The following is a 14,755-nucleotide window of genomic DNA, read 5'->3' as shown; positions in this document are numbered from 1 at the left end:
ATTTTATTTTTATTTTTTTATTTTTTTTTATTTTATTTTTATTTTTATTTATTTATTATATTTTATTTTATAAAGACCACCTATTGAAAACTCACTTATAACATCATATTTAATGGCTAATAACTAAATGTTGTCCCCCTAAGATCAGGAAAATGACAAGGATGTATGTGCTTGCAGCTCTTCTTCAAATGGTATTGGACATCTATCCAGGACAATTAGGCAGGAAAAAGAAACAAAAGGCACCCAGACTGGAAAAAGTGCAGGTGGCATGATCTTATATATAGAAAATCCTAAGAAATCTATTAAAAATTATTAGAACTAATGAACTTATATATCAGAACAAATACACAAAATCAATCCTATTATTATATGGTAGTAATGAAGAATCTGAACATGAAATAGAAACAATTCATTTTACAATAGCATCAAAAAGAATAAAGTACACAGGAGACACTACAATGGATTGTTGGAAGGAATTAGTAAGGATAAAATAAAGACATTTCATCATTATGGATCATAAAACTTAATGCTATTAAAATGGCAATACTCTCCAAATTGGTCTATATATTCAATGCAAATCAAATCTCACTTGGAGAGTGTACAAATAAATCCTCACAAAGATGGTTAATTAATTTTTGACAATGGTCGCAGGACAATTCAATGAGGAAAAACAGTCTTTTCAATGAATGAGGTTGGGAATAACTGGATTATCAACAACAACAACAACAACAACAACAACAACAAACGTTGTACCCTCTTTACACCATAGATAATAATTAACTCAGGATGGATTAAACTTAAATGCTAATTAAACCCAATAGCATGGCTAAATATTTTTTTTAATGGAAAATAACAAGTGTTGGTAAGGATGGAGAGAAATTAGAACTCTCAGTCACTGTTGGTTGGAATATAAAACACTGCAACCAGAAACATTCTGGTAGTTCCTCAAAATGTTAAACATAGATAATCATACAACCCAGTAACTCCAACCCTAAGTATATTCCCAGGAGAAATAAAATACATCCACATAGCATTATTCATTAACAGTCAACAAGTGAAAACAATCCAAATGGTCATCAACTGATGAAAGGATAAATAAAATGTGGTGTATCTATACAATGCAATATCACTGGACAATAAAAAAGAAATGAAATACTAAGACATGTAACAATATGGATGAACTCTGAAAATATTATTCTAAGTGAAAGAAATAAATCACAAAGATCACAAGTTGTATGATTCCACTTATACAACATGTCCAGAAAACATAATGTATTCATAGTGACTATAGTAGTGACTATGTAGATTAATGGTTACCAAGGGTAGGAAAACACGTAGTTGGTCAGAGAGTGAAAAATGACCACTAACAGAAATAAGGTTTCATGTAGGGTGTCGAAAATGCTCTGAAATTACACTGTGGTGAATACCGTATAATTCTGTGAAAAACTAAAAACTACTGAATTATAAACTTTAAATTGGTGAGTTCTACAATAAATGAATTATATGTCAGTAAAGTTGTTCAAAAATAAAAAATTATAAAATGTTAAAATATCACTAGCCTACTCAAAATCAAAATATATAATTATAGTAAACTTTCCTCTGTTTTGATCACTACTGATTACATCAGGTTCTTAGAAATCAGAGTGAAAAATGGAGAAAACGTACTATAGTTTTTGAAATACAAATGTAAACTGGCTCCAAATGATTTTGACAGTTTCAAATCTTGCAATCAAACTCCAAATAATCCCAAGCCTTATCATAGAATAGACTGTAGAAGTAAATAAATTTGCATTACTTCTTAAAAAATAAATAAATAAATAACACCATTACTTGTGTTGTCTTTTTTTCCAGTTCAAATCAAGTGTAAAACCCTTACTTTTCCTTATGTCTATTACTCTCCCATGTTGATGATATAATTTTCTTAAAATTTTCCTTTACATACATTAAAGTCACACCGGACAATGTTATACATATTTTTTAATTTAACAAACATAATTTTAAAAACTTAAAAAAAGAAAGTCTATTGCATTAACCCACAGTCTTGTCCTTTCCTTTGTTTTTTACCTAATGTTCCAAAATTCCTTCCTTTATCGTTGCCTTTTGCTTGGATAATTTCCTTAGCCATTTTTTTAGAGTAGGTCTCCTCTGACATATTCTCTTAGTTTTCCTTCAAGTGGGAACATCTTGGTTTCTTCCTTTCATTTCAGAAGTGTATTTGCACCGGATATATAATCTGGATTGACAGTTATTTTATTTCAATACTGTTCTATTTCCTTCTGGTCTCTATGGTTCCAGATGAAAAACTGCTAGAATAATACATGAATTCAGCAAAGTTGCAGGATATAAAATCAATGTCCAGAAATCAGTTGCCTTTCAGAACACCAATAATGAAGCAGCAGAAAGAGAAATCAAGGAATCAATCCCATTTACAACTGTACGAAAAACCTTAAGATGCCTAGGAATAAAGCTAACCAAAGAGGTAAAAGATCTGTATGCTGAAAACTATAGAAAGCTTATGAAAGATATTGAAGAAAGCACAACGAAATGGAAAAACATTCCAAGCTTATGGACTGGAAGAACAAGTATTATTAAAATCTCTATACTACCCAAAACAATGTACACATTCAATGCAATCCCTACCAAAGTAACACCAGTATTCTTCACAGAGCTAGAACAAGCAATCATAAAATTTGTATGGAACCAGAAAAGACCCCAAATAGCCAAAGCAATCTTGAAAAAGAAAACCAAAGCTGGAGGCATCACAATCCCAGACTTTAAGATGTATTACAAAGCTGTAATCATCAAGACAGTATGGTATTAGCACAAAAACAGACACTCAGATCAATGGAACAAAAGAGAGAACCCAGAAATAGACCCACAGATGTATGGCCAACGAATCTTTGACAAAGCAGGAAATAATATCCAACAGAAAAAAGACAAGTCTTTTCAGTAAAGGGTATTGGGAAAACTGGACAGAAACATGCAGAAGAATGAACCTGGACCACTTTCTTACACCATACATAAAATAAATTTAATGTGAATGAAAGACCTAAATTTAAACAAGAAACCATCAAAAGCCTTGAGGAGAAAACTGGCAACAACCTCTTTGATCTCAGCCGTAGCAATTTCTTACTAGACATGTCTCCAGAGGCAAGGGAAATAAAAGCAAAAATGAACTACTGGTACCTCATCAAGATGAAAAGCTTCTGCACAAAAAAGGAAACAATCAACAAAACTAAAAGGCAACTTACTGAATGGGAGAAGATATTTGCAAATGACATAATGAATAAAGGGTTGGTATCCAAAATCTATAAATAACTAATCAAACTCAACACCCATAAAACAAATAATCAAGTAAAGAAATGGGCAGAAGACATAAATAGACACTTTTCCAAAGAAGACATCCAGATGGCTAACAGACACATGAAAAGATGCTCAACATGATTCATCATCAGGGAAATACAAATCAAAACCACAATGAGATACCATATCATACCTGTCAGAATGGCTAAAATGAACAACTCAGGAAACAACAGATATTAGTGAGGATGTGGAGAAAGGGGAATGCTTTTGCACTGCTGGTGGGAATGAAAACTGGTGCAGCCACTCTGGAAAACAGTGTGGAGGTTCCTCAAAAATTAAAAATAGATCTACCCTATGATCCAGCAATAGCACTGCTAGGAATTTACCTAAGGGATACAGGAGTGCTGATGCATAGGGGCACTTGTACCCCAATGTTTATAGCAGCACTTTCAACAATAGTCAAATTATGGAAAGAGCCTAAATGTTCGTCAACTGATGAATGGATAAAGAAGTTGTGGTTTATATACACAATGGTATACTACTTGGCAATGAGAGAGAATGAAATATGGTCTTTTGTAGCAACGTGGATGGAACTGGAGAGTGTTATGCTAAGTGAAAGAAGTCAGGCAGAGAAAGACAGATACTGTATGTTTTCACTCATATGAGGATCCTGAGAAACTTAACAGAAGACCAAGGGGGAGGGGAAGGGGGAAAAAAAAGTTACAGAGAGAGAGAAGTAGGCAAACCATTAGAGACTCTTGAATACTGAGAACAAACTGAGGGTTGATGGGGGCTGGGAGAGAGGGGAACATGGGTGATGGGCATTGTGGAGGGCACCTGTTGGGGTGAGCACTGGGTGTTGGATGGAAACCAATTTGACAATAAATTACATAAAAAAAAAATTAAAAATAGAGCTACCCTATGACCCAGCAATTGCACTACTAGGTATTTATCTGAACAACACAAAAATGCTGTTTCAAAGGGACACATGCACCCCAATGTATATAGTAGCCAAATTATGGAAAGAGCCCAAATATCCATTGACTGATGAATGGATAAAGAAGACGTGGTTTTTATATATAATATATATATTTTATATATATATATTTTATATATAATATATATTTTTTATATATAATAGATATTACTCAGCAATCTTGCCATTTGCAACAATGTGGATGGAACCAGAATGTATTATGCTAAGTGAAATAAGTAAGTCAGAGAAAGACAAATATCTCATGATTTCATCCATATGTGGAATTTAAGAAACAAAACAGATGAAAATAGGGGAAAGAAAGGAAAAATAAGATAAAAACAGAGAGGGAGGAAAACCATAAGAGACTTTTAAATACAGGGAACAAACTGGGATTTTCTCTCCCTCTCTCTCTCTCTCTCTCTCTCTGTCCCTCCCCTGCTCATGCTCTTTCTCTTTCAAAATAAATAAATAAACATAAAAAACCCCCAAGAATTCAATACATAATAAACTTGTTTTCAGAAAATGAAATATGTGGAGCTAGAATCAAAAAGGATTTAAAATATCAAACACTGAGCTGTTCATAAAAAGACAAGTGTAAACTAAACGCAATGTAAATGTTTTCAAAATATTTAATTTAGAATTCATAAAAATAAGTAAAATGTAATTTCACCTAAGAATATATCACTTAATACACTAAGAAAATTATATAAATTCCAGTATTTTAATTCTTCCCACCCTTAGCCATCAGGGAAAAAAAAAGATGATAGTTCAAAATAGATCCTATAGTTTTACCCAACTCAAAGCTGGTTTATAGTAGAAGGACTAAAAATTCACTGTTATATAAAAAAAAAAAGAGTCAGTAATCACAGCTGCAAAAACTTGACTGTCTCAACAATGGCACCAGTTTCTACTTTGGGTGTGGTCACAAAAATCACCTTTCATGTCCCAAGACATAACTAACTAGACTATTTACCTTGAGTTTAAAAAAAAAAAAAAAAAAAAAAAAAACAAGTGCTTTCAGTTAAAATAATTCTGGATCTACTTCTTTTTCTACTTTTATTCAAATGACTTGTTACAAGAAGCTTTTTGAAAATAAATTATTAGCTAACTAAAATGACATTGTTCCTACCAAATCCAATGATGAAGGTTAATCAATAATAAAAAATTTCTGTATTTCACATGTGGTAGAAGGATTTTAAAAAAATTGATGTAGTAATGAACAAACGAAGAGAAAACGAAATGCTTACCTATACAGGTAGAGTTAATTATGGTATACATATACTGTGGAACACTATTGTATGAAAAAATAAAGTTGATACATACTGATACTAAAATATTTCCAAGTCATGGTGAATAAACACAGAAACAAAAGAAGAGACTGAGTGAAATAACATTTTCTGTAAAACCAAATAAAAAAAATTATATAACATGATATTATATACAGTATATATACTTATGTGTATGTGTATATATATGTATATATATGTATATATGTACATATATACTATATATATACATATATATACATATATATACACATATATATGTGTGTGTATATATATATATGGTATAGTATATATACTTATGAAAAAATGGAGAAAAACCTTTAGAAAGATACACATCAAACACTAACAGTGGTTACCTCTGGGGAGAATTGTTTGAATTTGATTTCAACAAGAACACATTCCTCATGACACAACATGAAATTTAGGGGGAAAAAGATTTTTTTTGATAAGTTATTACAACACCAATAAGAGAAAATTAGGTTCACAGTATTAGTTCTTGACGCAAAGTGAACTAGGAGGCAAATTTACATCCATCAGACACAACTAATGCACAAACTCTTTAAAGTTCAGGTCATCTTGAAAGTTTGCAACATACCAGTCCTCAGTTTGCTTTAAATGAATAAGCTTATGCAGACCCAGAATCAGAGAGTAATATTGTATATGTCCCTGATGCTGACATTATCATGATTTCTGTAACAATATTCACAACAATATTTTTAAAGTTTATTTATTTATTTGAGAGAGAGAGAGAGCAGGGAGGGGCAGGGAAAGGGAGAGAGAGAATCCCAAGCAGGCTTCCATGCTGTCAGTGCAGAGCCCAAGACGGGGCTTGATCTCATGAACCATGAGATGATGACCTGAGCTGAGATCAAGAGTTGGAGACTTAACTGACTGTTCCACCCAGGTGCCCCACGACATTTTTTTTCTTAATCCCCTTCACCCACAATATCTATCAGATTTATATCATGCCTTTTTTTTTCTAAAAGAGGTAGAACCACAGCAAAGAAAAAAATCTAATCTAGCAATTAATTCTACAGTATTTTGTTCTTGAATTTCTTCAGCTTCAGATTCTATATTCTTAAAAAATTCCACAACTTCTCAAATGCAGAGCAACATCTAGCATTACCTTTGTAATCTACTAAGTATGTTTTCAATTAACACATCAGTCAATTGAAAGGAAAAGTATACCAAAATAAGACTACTGTAATTTTATAATTTGTGTATGTTTGCATATGCCTATGTGTATAAATGTTTTATGAAAGTATGCTAAAGTTTAAAAAAGAAAACAGACTCCCAAATCTCTACCTTATATTCATCCACAATAATGCTGAGAGCTTCATGACCAGCTTTCCTCATGTCTTCCAATTCTTGTTTATGCTTGTCCTGAAAAACAAAAACAAAAAAATAAACCATGATTTGTTCTTTGGTTTATAAACTAAAACCACTGACTTTTGCATTCATGAATGACTGAGTGGTTTGTGGCACATCAATGCTTTGGCTAAAAAAGAGAAAAAATAAACTTCTGTGTAAAAGTATTAGGGAGGACTGAAACAATGAAAACTTACAGCGAAACAATAACTGAGAGAGGAAAACCATACTCAGAAATGAGAAAACATAAGGCAATGGCATTGTCTCTTGGAACATTTGGCAATTCTGGACTTGAATCAAGAGACAGGAAGGCCTGTGTTACTTCAATGAGCTTGGGCTTCTACATATTTTTTATTACTTCTCCAGTAATATATGTATACCAGTAGTTTAATACATAACAAAGCTGGAGAACCACTGGATTAGGGTGATCACCTCCCCATTCTACCTTCTTAGGAAAGGAAAGGATGAACTCTCTTTGGAGAATGTTAATATCCTACAAAGACTTTCTAATTTTTCAAACACTCTGAATAGCTTTCAATACAAAAATATCAGAGACATGACAATAGATGAGACCAAAACACAGAAAACACAAAGACCAAAGGAATAGGCTCATGGAGGATTTATATATTAGCTATCAAAGAGTTTAAAACATCTATGATTCATATGTTCAAGAAAGTAGAGGAGAAATAAAGAAAATTGATAGGATACAGATTTTCAACAGAGAACTGGAATTCATGAAATAGATATTTTACAGCTGAGAAATATGCACTATTAGTAACTCAAAAGATGAGGTAAACAGTAAATGAAACACAGCAGAAAGGAGGATTATAGACCTAAAAGATGGGGAGGGTGAAGAGACTACAATAAAAAGAGAGGAAAAAACTATGGAAAACACAAAATACAAAACAAAACAAAAAATACAAAAAAAAAAAAAAAAACCACCAAAAAATGAAAGCATTTAAAACAACATGGGACAGTGTAAAAAGATTAAATAGACATGTAACAAAAGAGAATCTTTAAAAAAAATAATCCAAATTAAGAAAAAAAGGGAAATGCAGTATGATGATAAAAATAAAATGAGAAAAATTAAAAAATGCGAATTTCCAACATCATACATGAATTAGGATATTACATTTACCTACATATACTTCTTTTAAAAAACATTAAGATACTATACAATATTTCAAAAATAAAATTTTAGATAAAATTTAAAATCTCCTAGGAAAAAGCACAACTTATCAAAATTTTTAAAAAGATGAAATAAAAAATCTGAATAGTCCTATATAGGTATATACCTAAGAGAAACTGATGTTTCATTAATGTAAAAAGACAAACAAAAAACTTCTGACCAAGAATTTCTAAGCCGAGATTACTTAACAGGTGATTTTAATAAACATTTAAGAAAGAAGTAACAAGGGCGCCTGGTGGCTCAGTCAGTTGAGTCCGATTTTGGCTCAGGTCATGATCTCGTGATTCATGGGTTCCAGCCCCGCATCGGACTCTGTGCTGCTAGCTCAGAGCCTGAAGCCTACTTTGGATTCTGGGTCTTCCTCTCTGTGACCCTCCCCTGCTCATGCTCTGTCTCTCTCTCTTGCAAAAATAAATAAACATTAAATAATTTTTTTAGTAAAAAAAATTAAAAAGAAAGAAGTAACAAATCTTACACAAACACGAACTCTTCCAGAGAATAGGAAATGAAGCAATACTTCCCCACATATTTTATTAGGACAGTATATCCCTTATACTAAACTCTGCAAAAATATTTTAAAGAAAATAAAATTATGAACCATTCTTTTATGAATACAGAAATTCTAAACAAAGATTAAAATTCTAAACAAAGTATAAGCTAATTGAGTCTAGCAATATATTACTAGAATAACACATGTCAACCAAGTGGGATTTATTTTAATAATATCAGGTTGGGAGAAGTGACATACAGAATTTCAGGTTTGAATCACAAAAACCTCCCACACAGTCTTCCACACATTGCCTTTCTTCCCCTACTTGCTGCTGGATGTGAATGCCCAAGATGACAATGAAAGCCAGGTTCTGCAGATGGCACAGCCTCTGCCAGCTTGTAACCCTGAATGACTGCATCATCACCCTGATGGACTCTGAGAGAAAATTAAACTTCAACTATATTTAGAATGAAAGATAATGCCAATAATTTTTGTCCATTTACTGCTGCCACTTGCTCATTCATCATCTCCCCTCATGTATTATACCTTACTGATTTAACAGGTTCTCTTTCATTATTAATATCTAATCCCCCTTTCCGGTACATCCCTTTATATACCTCAGTGTGACTAAATCACTATTTCCTAAAACTGCCTAAACGCAAAGAATCACCAGAGGCACTTGTTATAAATACAGACTTTTGTTGCTACGATTATCAATCTATGGCTCATCAATCTTTCTGAAGTCATTTTTCCATCTCTATGAGAGTTATTTTACTAAACACTAATAATAGTCCAATTACTTGGTTAAGCAAGTGATACACTATTTACAATAAAAACAAGCAAATAAATAAGAGTATCACTACCAACTCATCACTTTGGATCTCCCATTCATGTCAGGATATCTCACAAATAATATGTGACTGTTTCATACAAGAACTTAGGGAGGACAAAAAGCATCAATCCATGTGCTAAATATTAACACAGATTTTTCTCTTTTCAAGACAAAAAAAAATGTAAATAGTAATAGGTATTCTGACATCTTCTTTCCATATCATAGTGGATCATCTCAGGCAATTTTTGGGATGCTTATGTTCCACCTTCAGGCCAAGGATTTAGAAGAAGCTCATACAAAATAGGCAACTATGGTCAAACTACGGACATGAAAAGCATATATTAACATATTAAACTTCGGACAAACCGAGAAGGAATTATGTTGAACTTTACCAAAACCAGCATTTTCCAAACTTAACTAAAAAATAAAAATTTACTTTTTTTCTCTCTTGACAATACCTATTACTAACTAGTCTCTTCAGTTTAAAATTCAGAAAACTGGGAACCAAAAAAGTCAAAAGCCTTAGAGTTAATTGGTCTGAGCAAAGCAAATTACCCTAGATCCACTAAGTAAAACTGAGAAGATATTCTACTTTCACCTAATTAATTAAAAATTAAAGATGAATATGAACCATTTCAATTATCAGGTCTGATAATTCAATAACTATAGTCCTGAATAATGACACAAATCATTAATTTAAAAAAGTACTGATGTGCTTAAAAAAAGCACAGAGTACAATGTACTGAGCAATTCATATAAAAGGTATTTTCTTGAGAGACATAAGTAACCAAAATGTTCTATGACATTACATTTTAAATCACAATGAACATTTTATCCATGGCTGTATCTTCTAGAGAGAAGGAATTATCTGGATTATGCTGACAATTCTCATTACTGACATAATGGGTTTTGATAATCATTTTACATATCAGAACTAAAATTCTGACTATTATATTCAATATGTACTTCATAATTTTTAAATGATATGGAGATATTCAGTAATATTCATCATAAATCAAAGTAGAAAATGTAGATTCTCCCAAGTACTATGAATATACCGTTACTGATGACCTAAAATTTTCCCAGATGCCATTGTTTCATACCAAATTTTCTCAGTAAGCATCATATTTAATTTATACAATTACTAAGTGCCAGACTGCTGACTTTGGGAATAAAAAGATGATGAAAAATATAATAGTTATCTTCAGTCTGATAACATAAAAGATTGAGTAACAGTGTTAGATTAATCCAAAGCCAGATAAAGACAATACAAGAAAAGTACAAAACAATGTGCCTTATAGATGTAAAACTCTTCAATAAAATAGCAGCAAACAGAATCCAGCAGCATTTTAAAAGGATTATGCACGAAGGACCATGTGGAATTTATCTCATGAATGCCAAGGTGGTTCAACATACAAAATGCAATCCATTTAATATACTATATTAAAAAAAGGAAAAAAAAACACATGACCATCTCAGTATGCAAAAAAACCGTCACAAGATCAAACATGTTTTCTTGATAAAATAGTGAACAAACTAAAAATAGGAAGCAACATCCTCAACCTATCTGATAAGAGGCATCTGTGCTAACATCATACTATTGGCAAGAGACTAAAAGCCTTTCCCTTAACATCAGAAACAAGATAAGGATGTCCACTCCTAACACTTCTATTTTACACTGTACAAGGCATTAGGCAAGAAAAATAAATAAAATATAAATAAAAGGTATCCTAAGAAAATACTAGATTAGATGAAGAAATGCAACCATTCCTATTTTCAGAAGACACGTTTTTATATATACTAGAAACTACAGAATTATTAGATCCAATAAACAATAACTATTAGGCCTAATAAACAGGTTCAGCAAAGTTATAAGATAAAAGGTCAACACAAAAATCATGTGTATTTCTACACATTTGCAATTCCAAACATGAAATCAAGAAAAAAATTCTATTTACAATATCATGGAAAAAGTACCTAGGAATAAATTTTACCAAAGAAATACAAAACTTTTACATTAAAAACTACAAAAAAATTGTAGAAACTTAGTAAGTGGAAAGATATCCTGTGTTACTGGAATGGAAGACATAATGTGTTGTGACTAATCTCCAAATTTATCTATAGATTCAGTACAATCCCTACCAAAATTCTAGTGGCTTTATTTTACAGAAACAGACAAGCTGATCCTAAAATTCACATAGAATTGCAAGGGATTATGAATAGCTAAAACAATTTCAAAAAGATGAGCAAAGTTGGAGGGTTTGTGTTTTCCATTTCAAAACTCAGCACAAAGCTTCAGTAACCAAACAGTGTGGTACTAGTATAAGGACAGGGATTTAGTTCAATGGAAAATAGAAATGAAAGATCCAAAATAAGTGTATATGTCTATAATCAACTAATTTTTACAAAGTAACAAGGGCAATTCAATAGCAAAGAAATAATCTTATCAACAGATGATGGTGGGACAAATGAATCCACACAAAAAGTAATAAATCTGGAACCCCACTTCAATGATATATAAAAATTAACTAAAAATGGATAAATCCCTGAATATAAGAGCTAAAACAAACTCTTAAAGGAAAAATAGGTGCATATCTTTGTAATCTTGGATTAGGCAATGGTTTCTGAAAATAAGTCACCATGAGCACAAGCAAATAAGAAAAAAAAAACACATCAATTAGATTTCATCAAAATTTAAAGCTTTTGTGAATCAAAGGACACTAATAAGGCAAAAAGGCAACCCGCTCCATATTTGCAAATAATATATTTGATAAAGTTCTAATATCCAGAATATATAAAAACAAGTCTCATAACTCAGCAACAAAAAGATAGACACATTTTAAAATGGGTAAAAAACTAAATAGATATTTCTCCAAAGACACAAATGTCCAACATCATTAGCTATTATGGAAATTCAAGTTAAAACCATTCACATCCACTAGGATAGCTGTAACACAAAACAAAGAAAGTGTCAGCAAGGAAGCGAAGAAACTGAAACAGTCACACGTTGCTGGTGAAAATGCAAAATGGTGCATCCATTATGCAAAAGAGTATAGCAGTTCCTCAAAAAATTAAATACAGGGTTACCAAATATCCCAGAAATTTCACCCCTAGTTATACACCCAAGGGCAGTGAAAACATACATTCGCACAAAAACTTGTACACAAACATTCATCATGACGTAATTAATAATAGCCAAAAGGCAGAAACAATGGAAATGACACCAATGGGCTGGATAAACTGCAGAATTATCCATGCAATAGAATATTATTCACCCACAAGTGGAATGAAGTACTCATACTTGCTATAACATGGCTAAACCTTGAAAACATTATGCTAAATGGAAATACTCAAACACAAAAAGCCATATATTGCATGATTCCATTTTATATGAAATGTCTAAAATAGGCAAACCCAGAGACAGAAAGTAGATTAGCAGTTGCTGGGTGCTGCAGGAGGGGGAATGAGGAGTAACTGCATAAGGGGTTTCTTCTTGAGGTGATAAAAATGTCTGGCAGTAGGTATTAGTGACTGTTTAACAATATTGTGAATATACTAAAAACCACTGAATTACATACTTTAAAATGACTTAAATGATGAATATTATATAATGTGAATTTTATGTTAATTAAAAAATTGATGAAAGAAAAAAATAGTATGTTTATGTCATTTTAATTTCTAAGCTGGGTGGTGTTTTATTTCTTTGATTTTGTATTCATTTATAATTTTGTTTCATTTTTATCAGAGATGCTGGTTTTATTATTTTATTTTTTGGAATACATTGAAGTGTCAGGAAGATTCCTTATAAAAAGACCATTAGAATAACATTCTTTAAGTTTTTGAATGTTGAGAACCATTTGCATCTTTTAAAACTGAACATTAGTTAGCCGTACATAAATCCTCAACTCACATCTTCTTCCCTTGAGTATTTTAATTGTGTTATATTATTTTTTGGCATGAAATTTGCTTTTTAAAAGTCTCAGATGGATGTAATTTCCTTTACCTTACATTTTGGTTGCCTAAAATTTATTTTCCAAACTGGGTGACTTTTGAGAGCACAGGGCTTAGTATTAATAATAATATAAGAATAATAAGCATAAATATGAACTGTCCTGGGCAAAATTATAAAAAGCAGAAGTGATTATAATTAAATATCTGAAATGTTCTTTTGAAAGTTACTTTCTTTGAAGTCACTAGAATATTTCTCACAATCAACTGTCTGGGGTCTATTCTCCCGATATACATGTATACTTTCAAAATCTAAGGTGCTAGTCTTCTTTTATTGCCTGAAAGTTTGATTAATTTTGTTTCTTCATATACTTGTTTCACTTCTTCGGTTTTTCTTCTTCAGGAACTGCAGTTATACACATACTGGGTCCGTTTTGCTTATTTCTTATAATCATTCCTTTCTCTCAAATCCTTTCTTCATTTATTTGATATTTCTTTTTTCTTTGTTCCATCTTTTATTTTTCTTTCTTCCTACAGCGCTGCACTCATTGTGTTATTCTTTCAAGCTTAGTCCTCATTTTGTGAGTTTTTTAATTTTACTTCTCTTCTTGTGTTTGTCAGTTACCTCTTCTTATTTAACTGTTATCTTTTCTCATTTCTGAACCATTCTACTTCTGATTTATGCTATTCTTCAAAATGCTTCTATCTTAGTACACGGTCTCACCACAGTCCTTTTCTCTTACCCATGTTCCAACTGACTTTTAGGAAGAGGTTCCTGAATAAGGAATGAAATGGACCTGAACAACCTCCCTAGCTTTATAATTCTAGGGCTTCCTCTTCTACTGTTATTACAAGGTAATAAAATGTGCATGCATGAGTGCATAAGTGCGTGTGGGGTGTGTGTGTGTGTGTGTGTGTGTGTGTGTGTGTGTGTGTGTGTGTGTGGTGTGTGTGTGGCAATGGTTCTTCTGGGGCAGCAATTTCTGTCTGGATCACTAAGCACTTGGGACCATCCTAAACCCTCTTTATATTCCGCTCTGTTACTCTAGCACAGATGTGATAGACATATATGTCTCATTGCTGTCAATAGTTCAGCTCTATTGCTTAGGCTTTAGAATTCATTCAAACAAGTGTCATCTACTTGTTTTGTTGTTGAATACAGTACTTAAAACTTTTTTTTCTTTATCTTAGTCTAATTTTGCAAGAAAATCTGATAAGATTCAAAAATCCTGCAGTCACTGCTTCAGCCATCATCATGCCAACTCCACCCCTTCCTTCTTGGAATATTTTGTTTACATGGTTCTCTTCCTATCTATTTCTTCTGTCTTTTCACTGCCATAACTTTGAAATGTAGAGGTTCCCT

At 32.1% G+C, this 14,755-nt stretch overlaps 1 protein-coding gene across 37 annotated transcripts in view; it reads right to left on the bottom strand.

Annotated features, from left to right (window-relative positions):
• The window catches only part of CCDC91 (coiled-coil domain containing 91), a 389,726-nt gene that overhangs the window by 199,590 nt on the left and 175,381 nt on the right, over positions 1-14,755 (bottom strand). For all 37 annotated transcript variants that reach the window (XM_045061603.1, XM_045061601.1, XM_045061604.1 and 34 more), the window contains one exon: positions 6,871-6,948. In XM_045061603.1, coding sequence (XP_044917538.1) covers positions 6,871-6,948 — 78 coding nt within the window. The remainder of the gene's footprint in view (positions 1-6,870; positions 6,949-14,755) is intronic.

This window comes from Felis catus, chromosome B4 (assembly GCF_018350175.1).
Source record: "Felis catus isolate Fca126 chromosome B4, F.catus_Fca126_mat1.0, whole genome shotgun sequence".
Classification (NCBI taxonomy): Eukaryota; Metazoa; Chordata; class Mammalia; order Carnivora; family Felidae; genus Felis; species Felis catus.
Note: the sequence above shows the minus strand (reverse complement) of the source record. Positions and strands in the feature narration are given on the sequence as shown.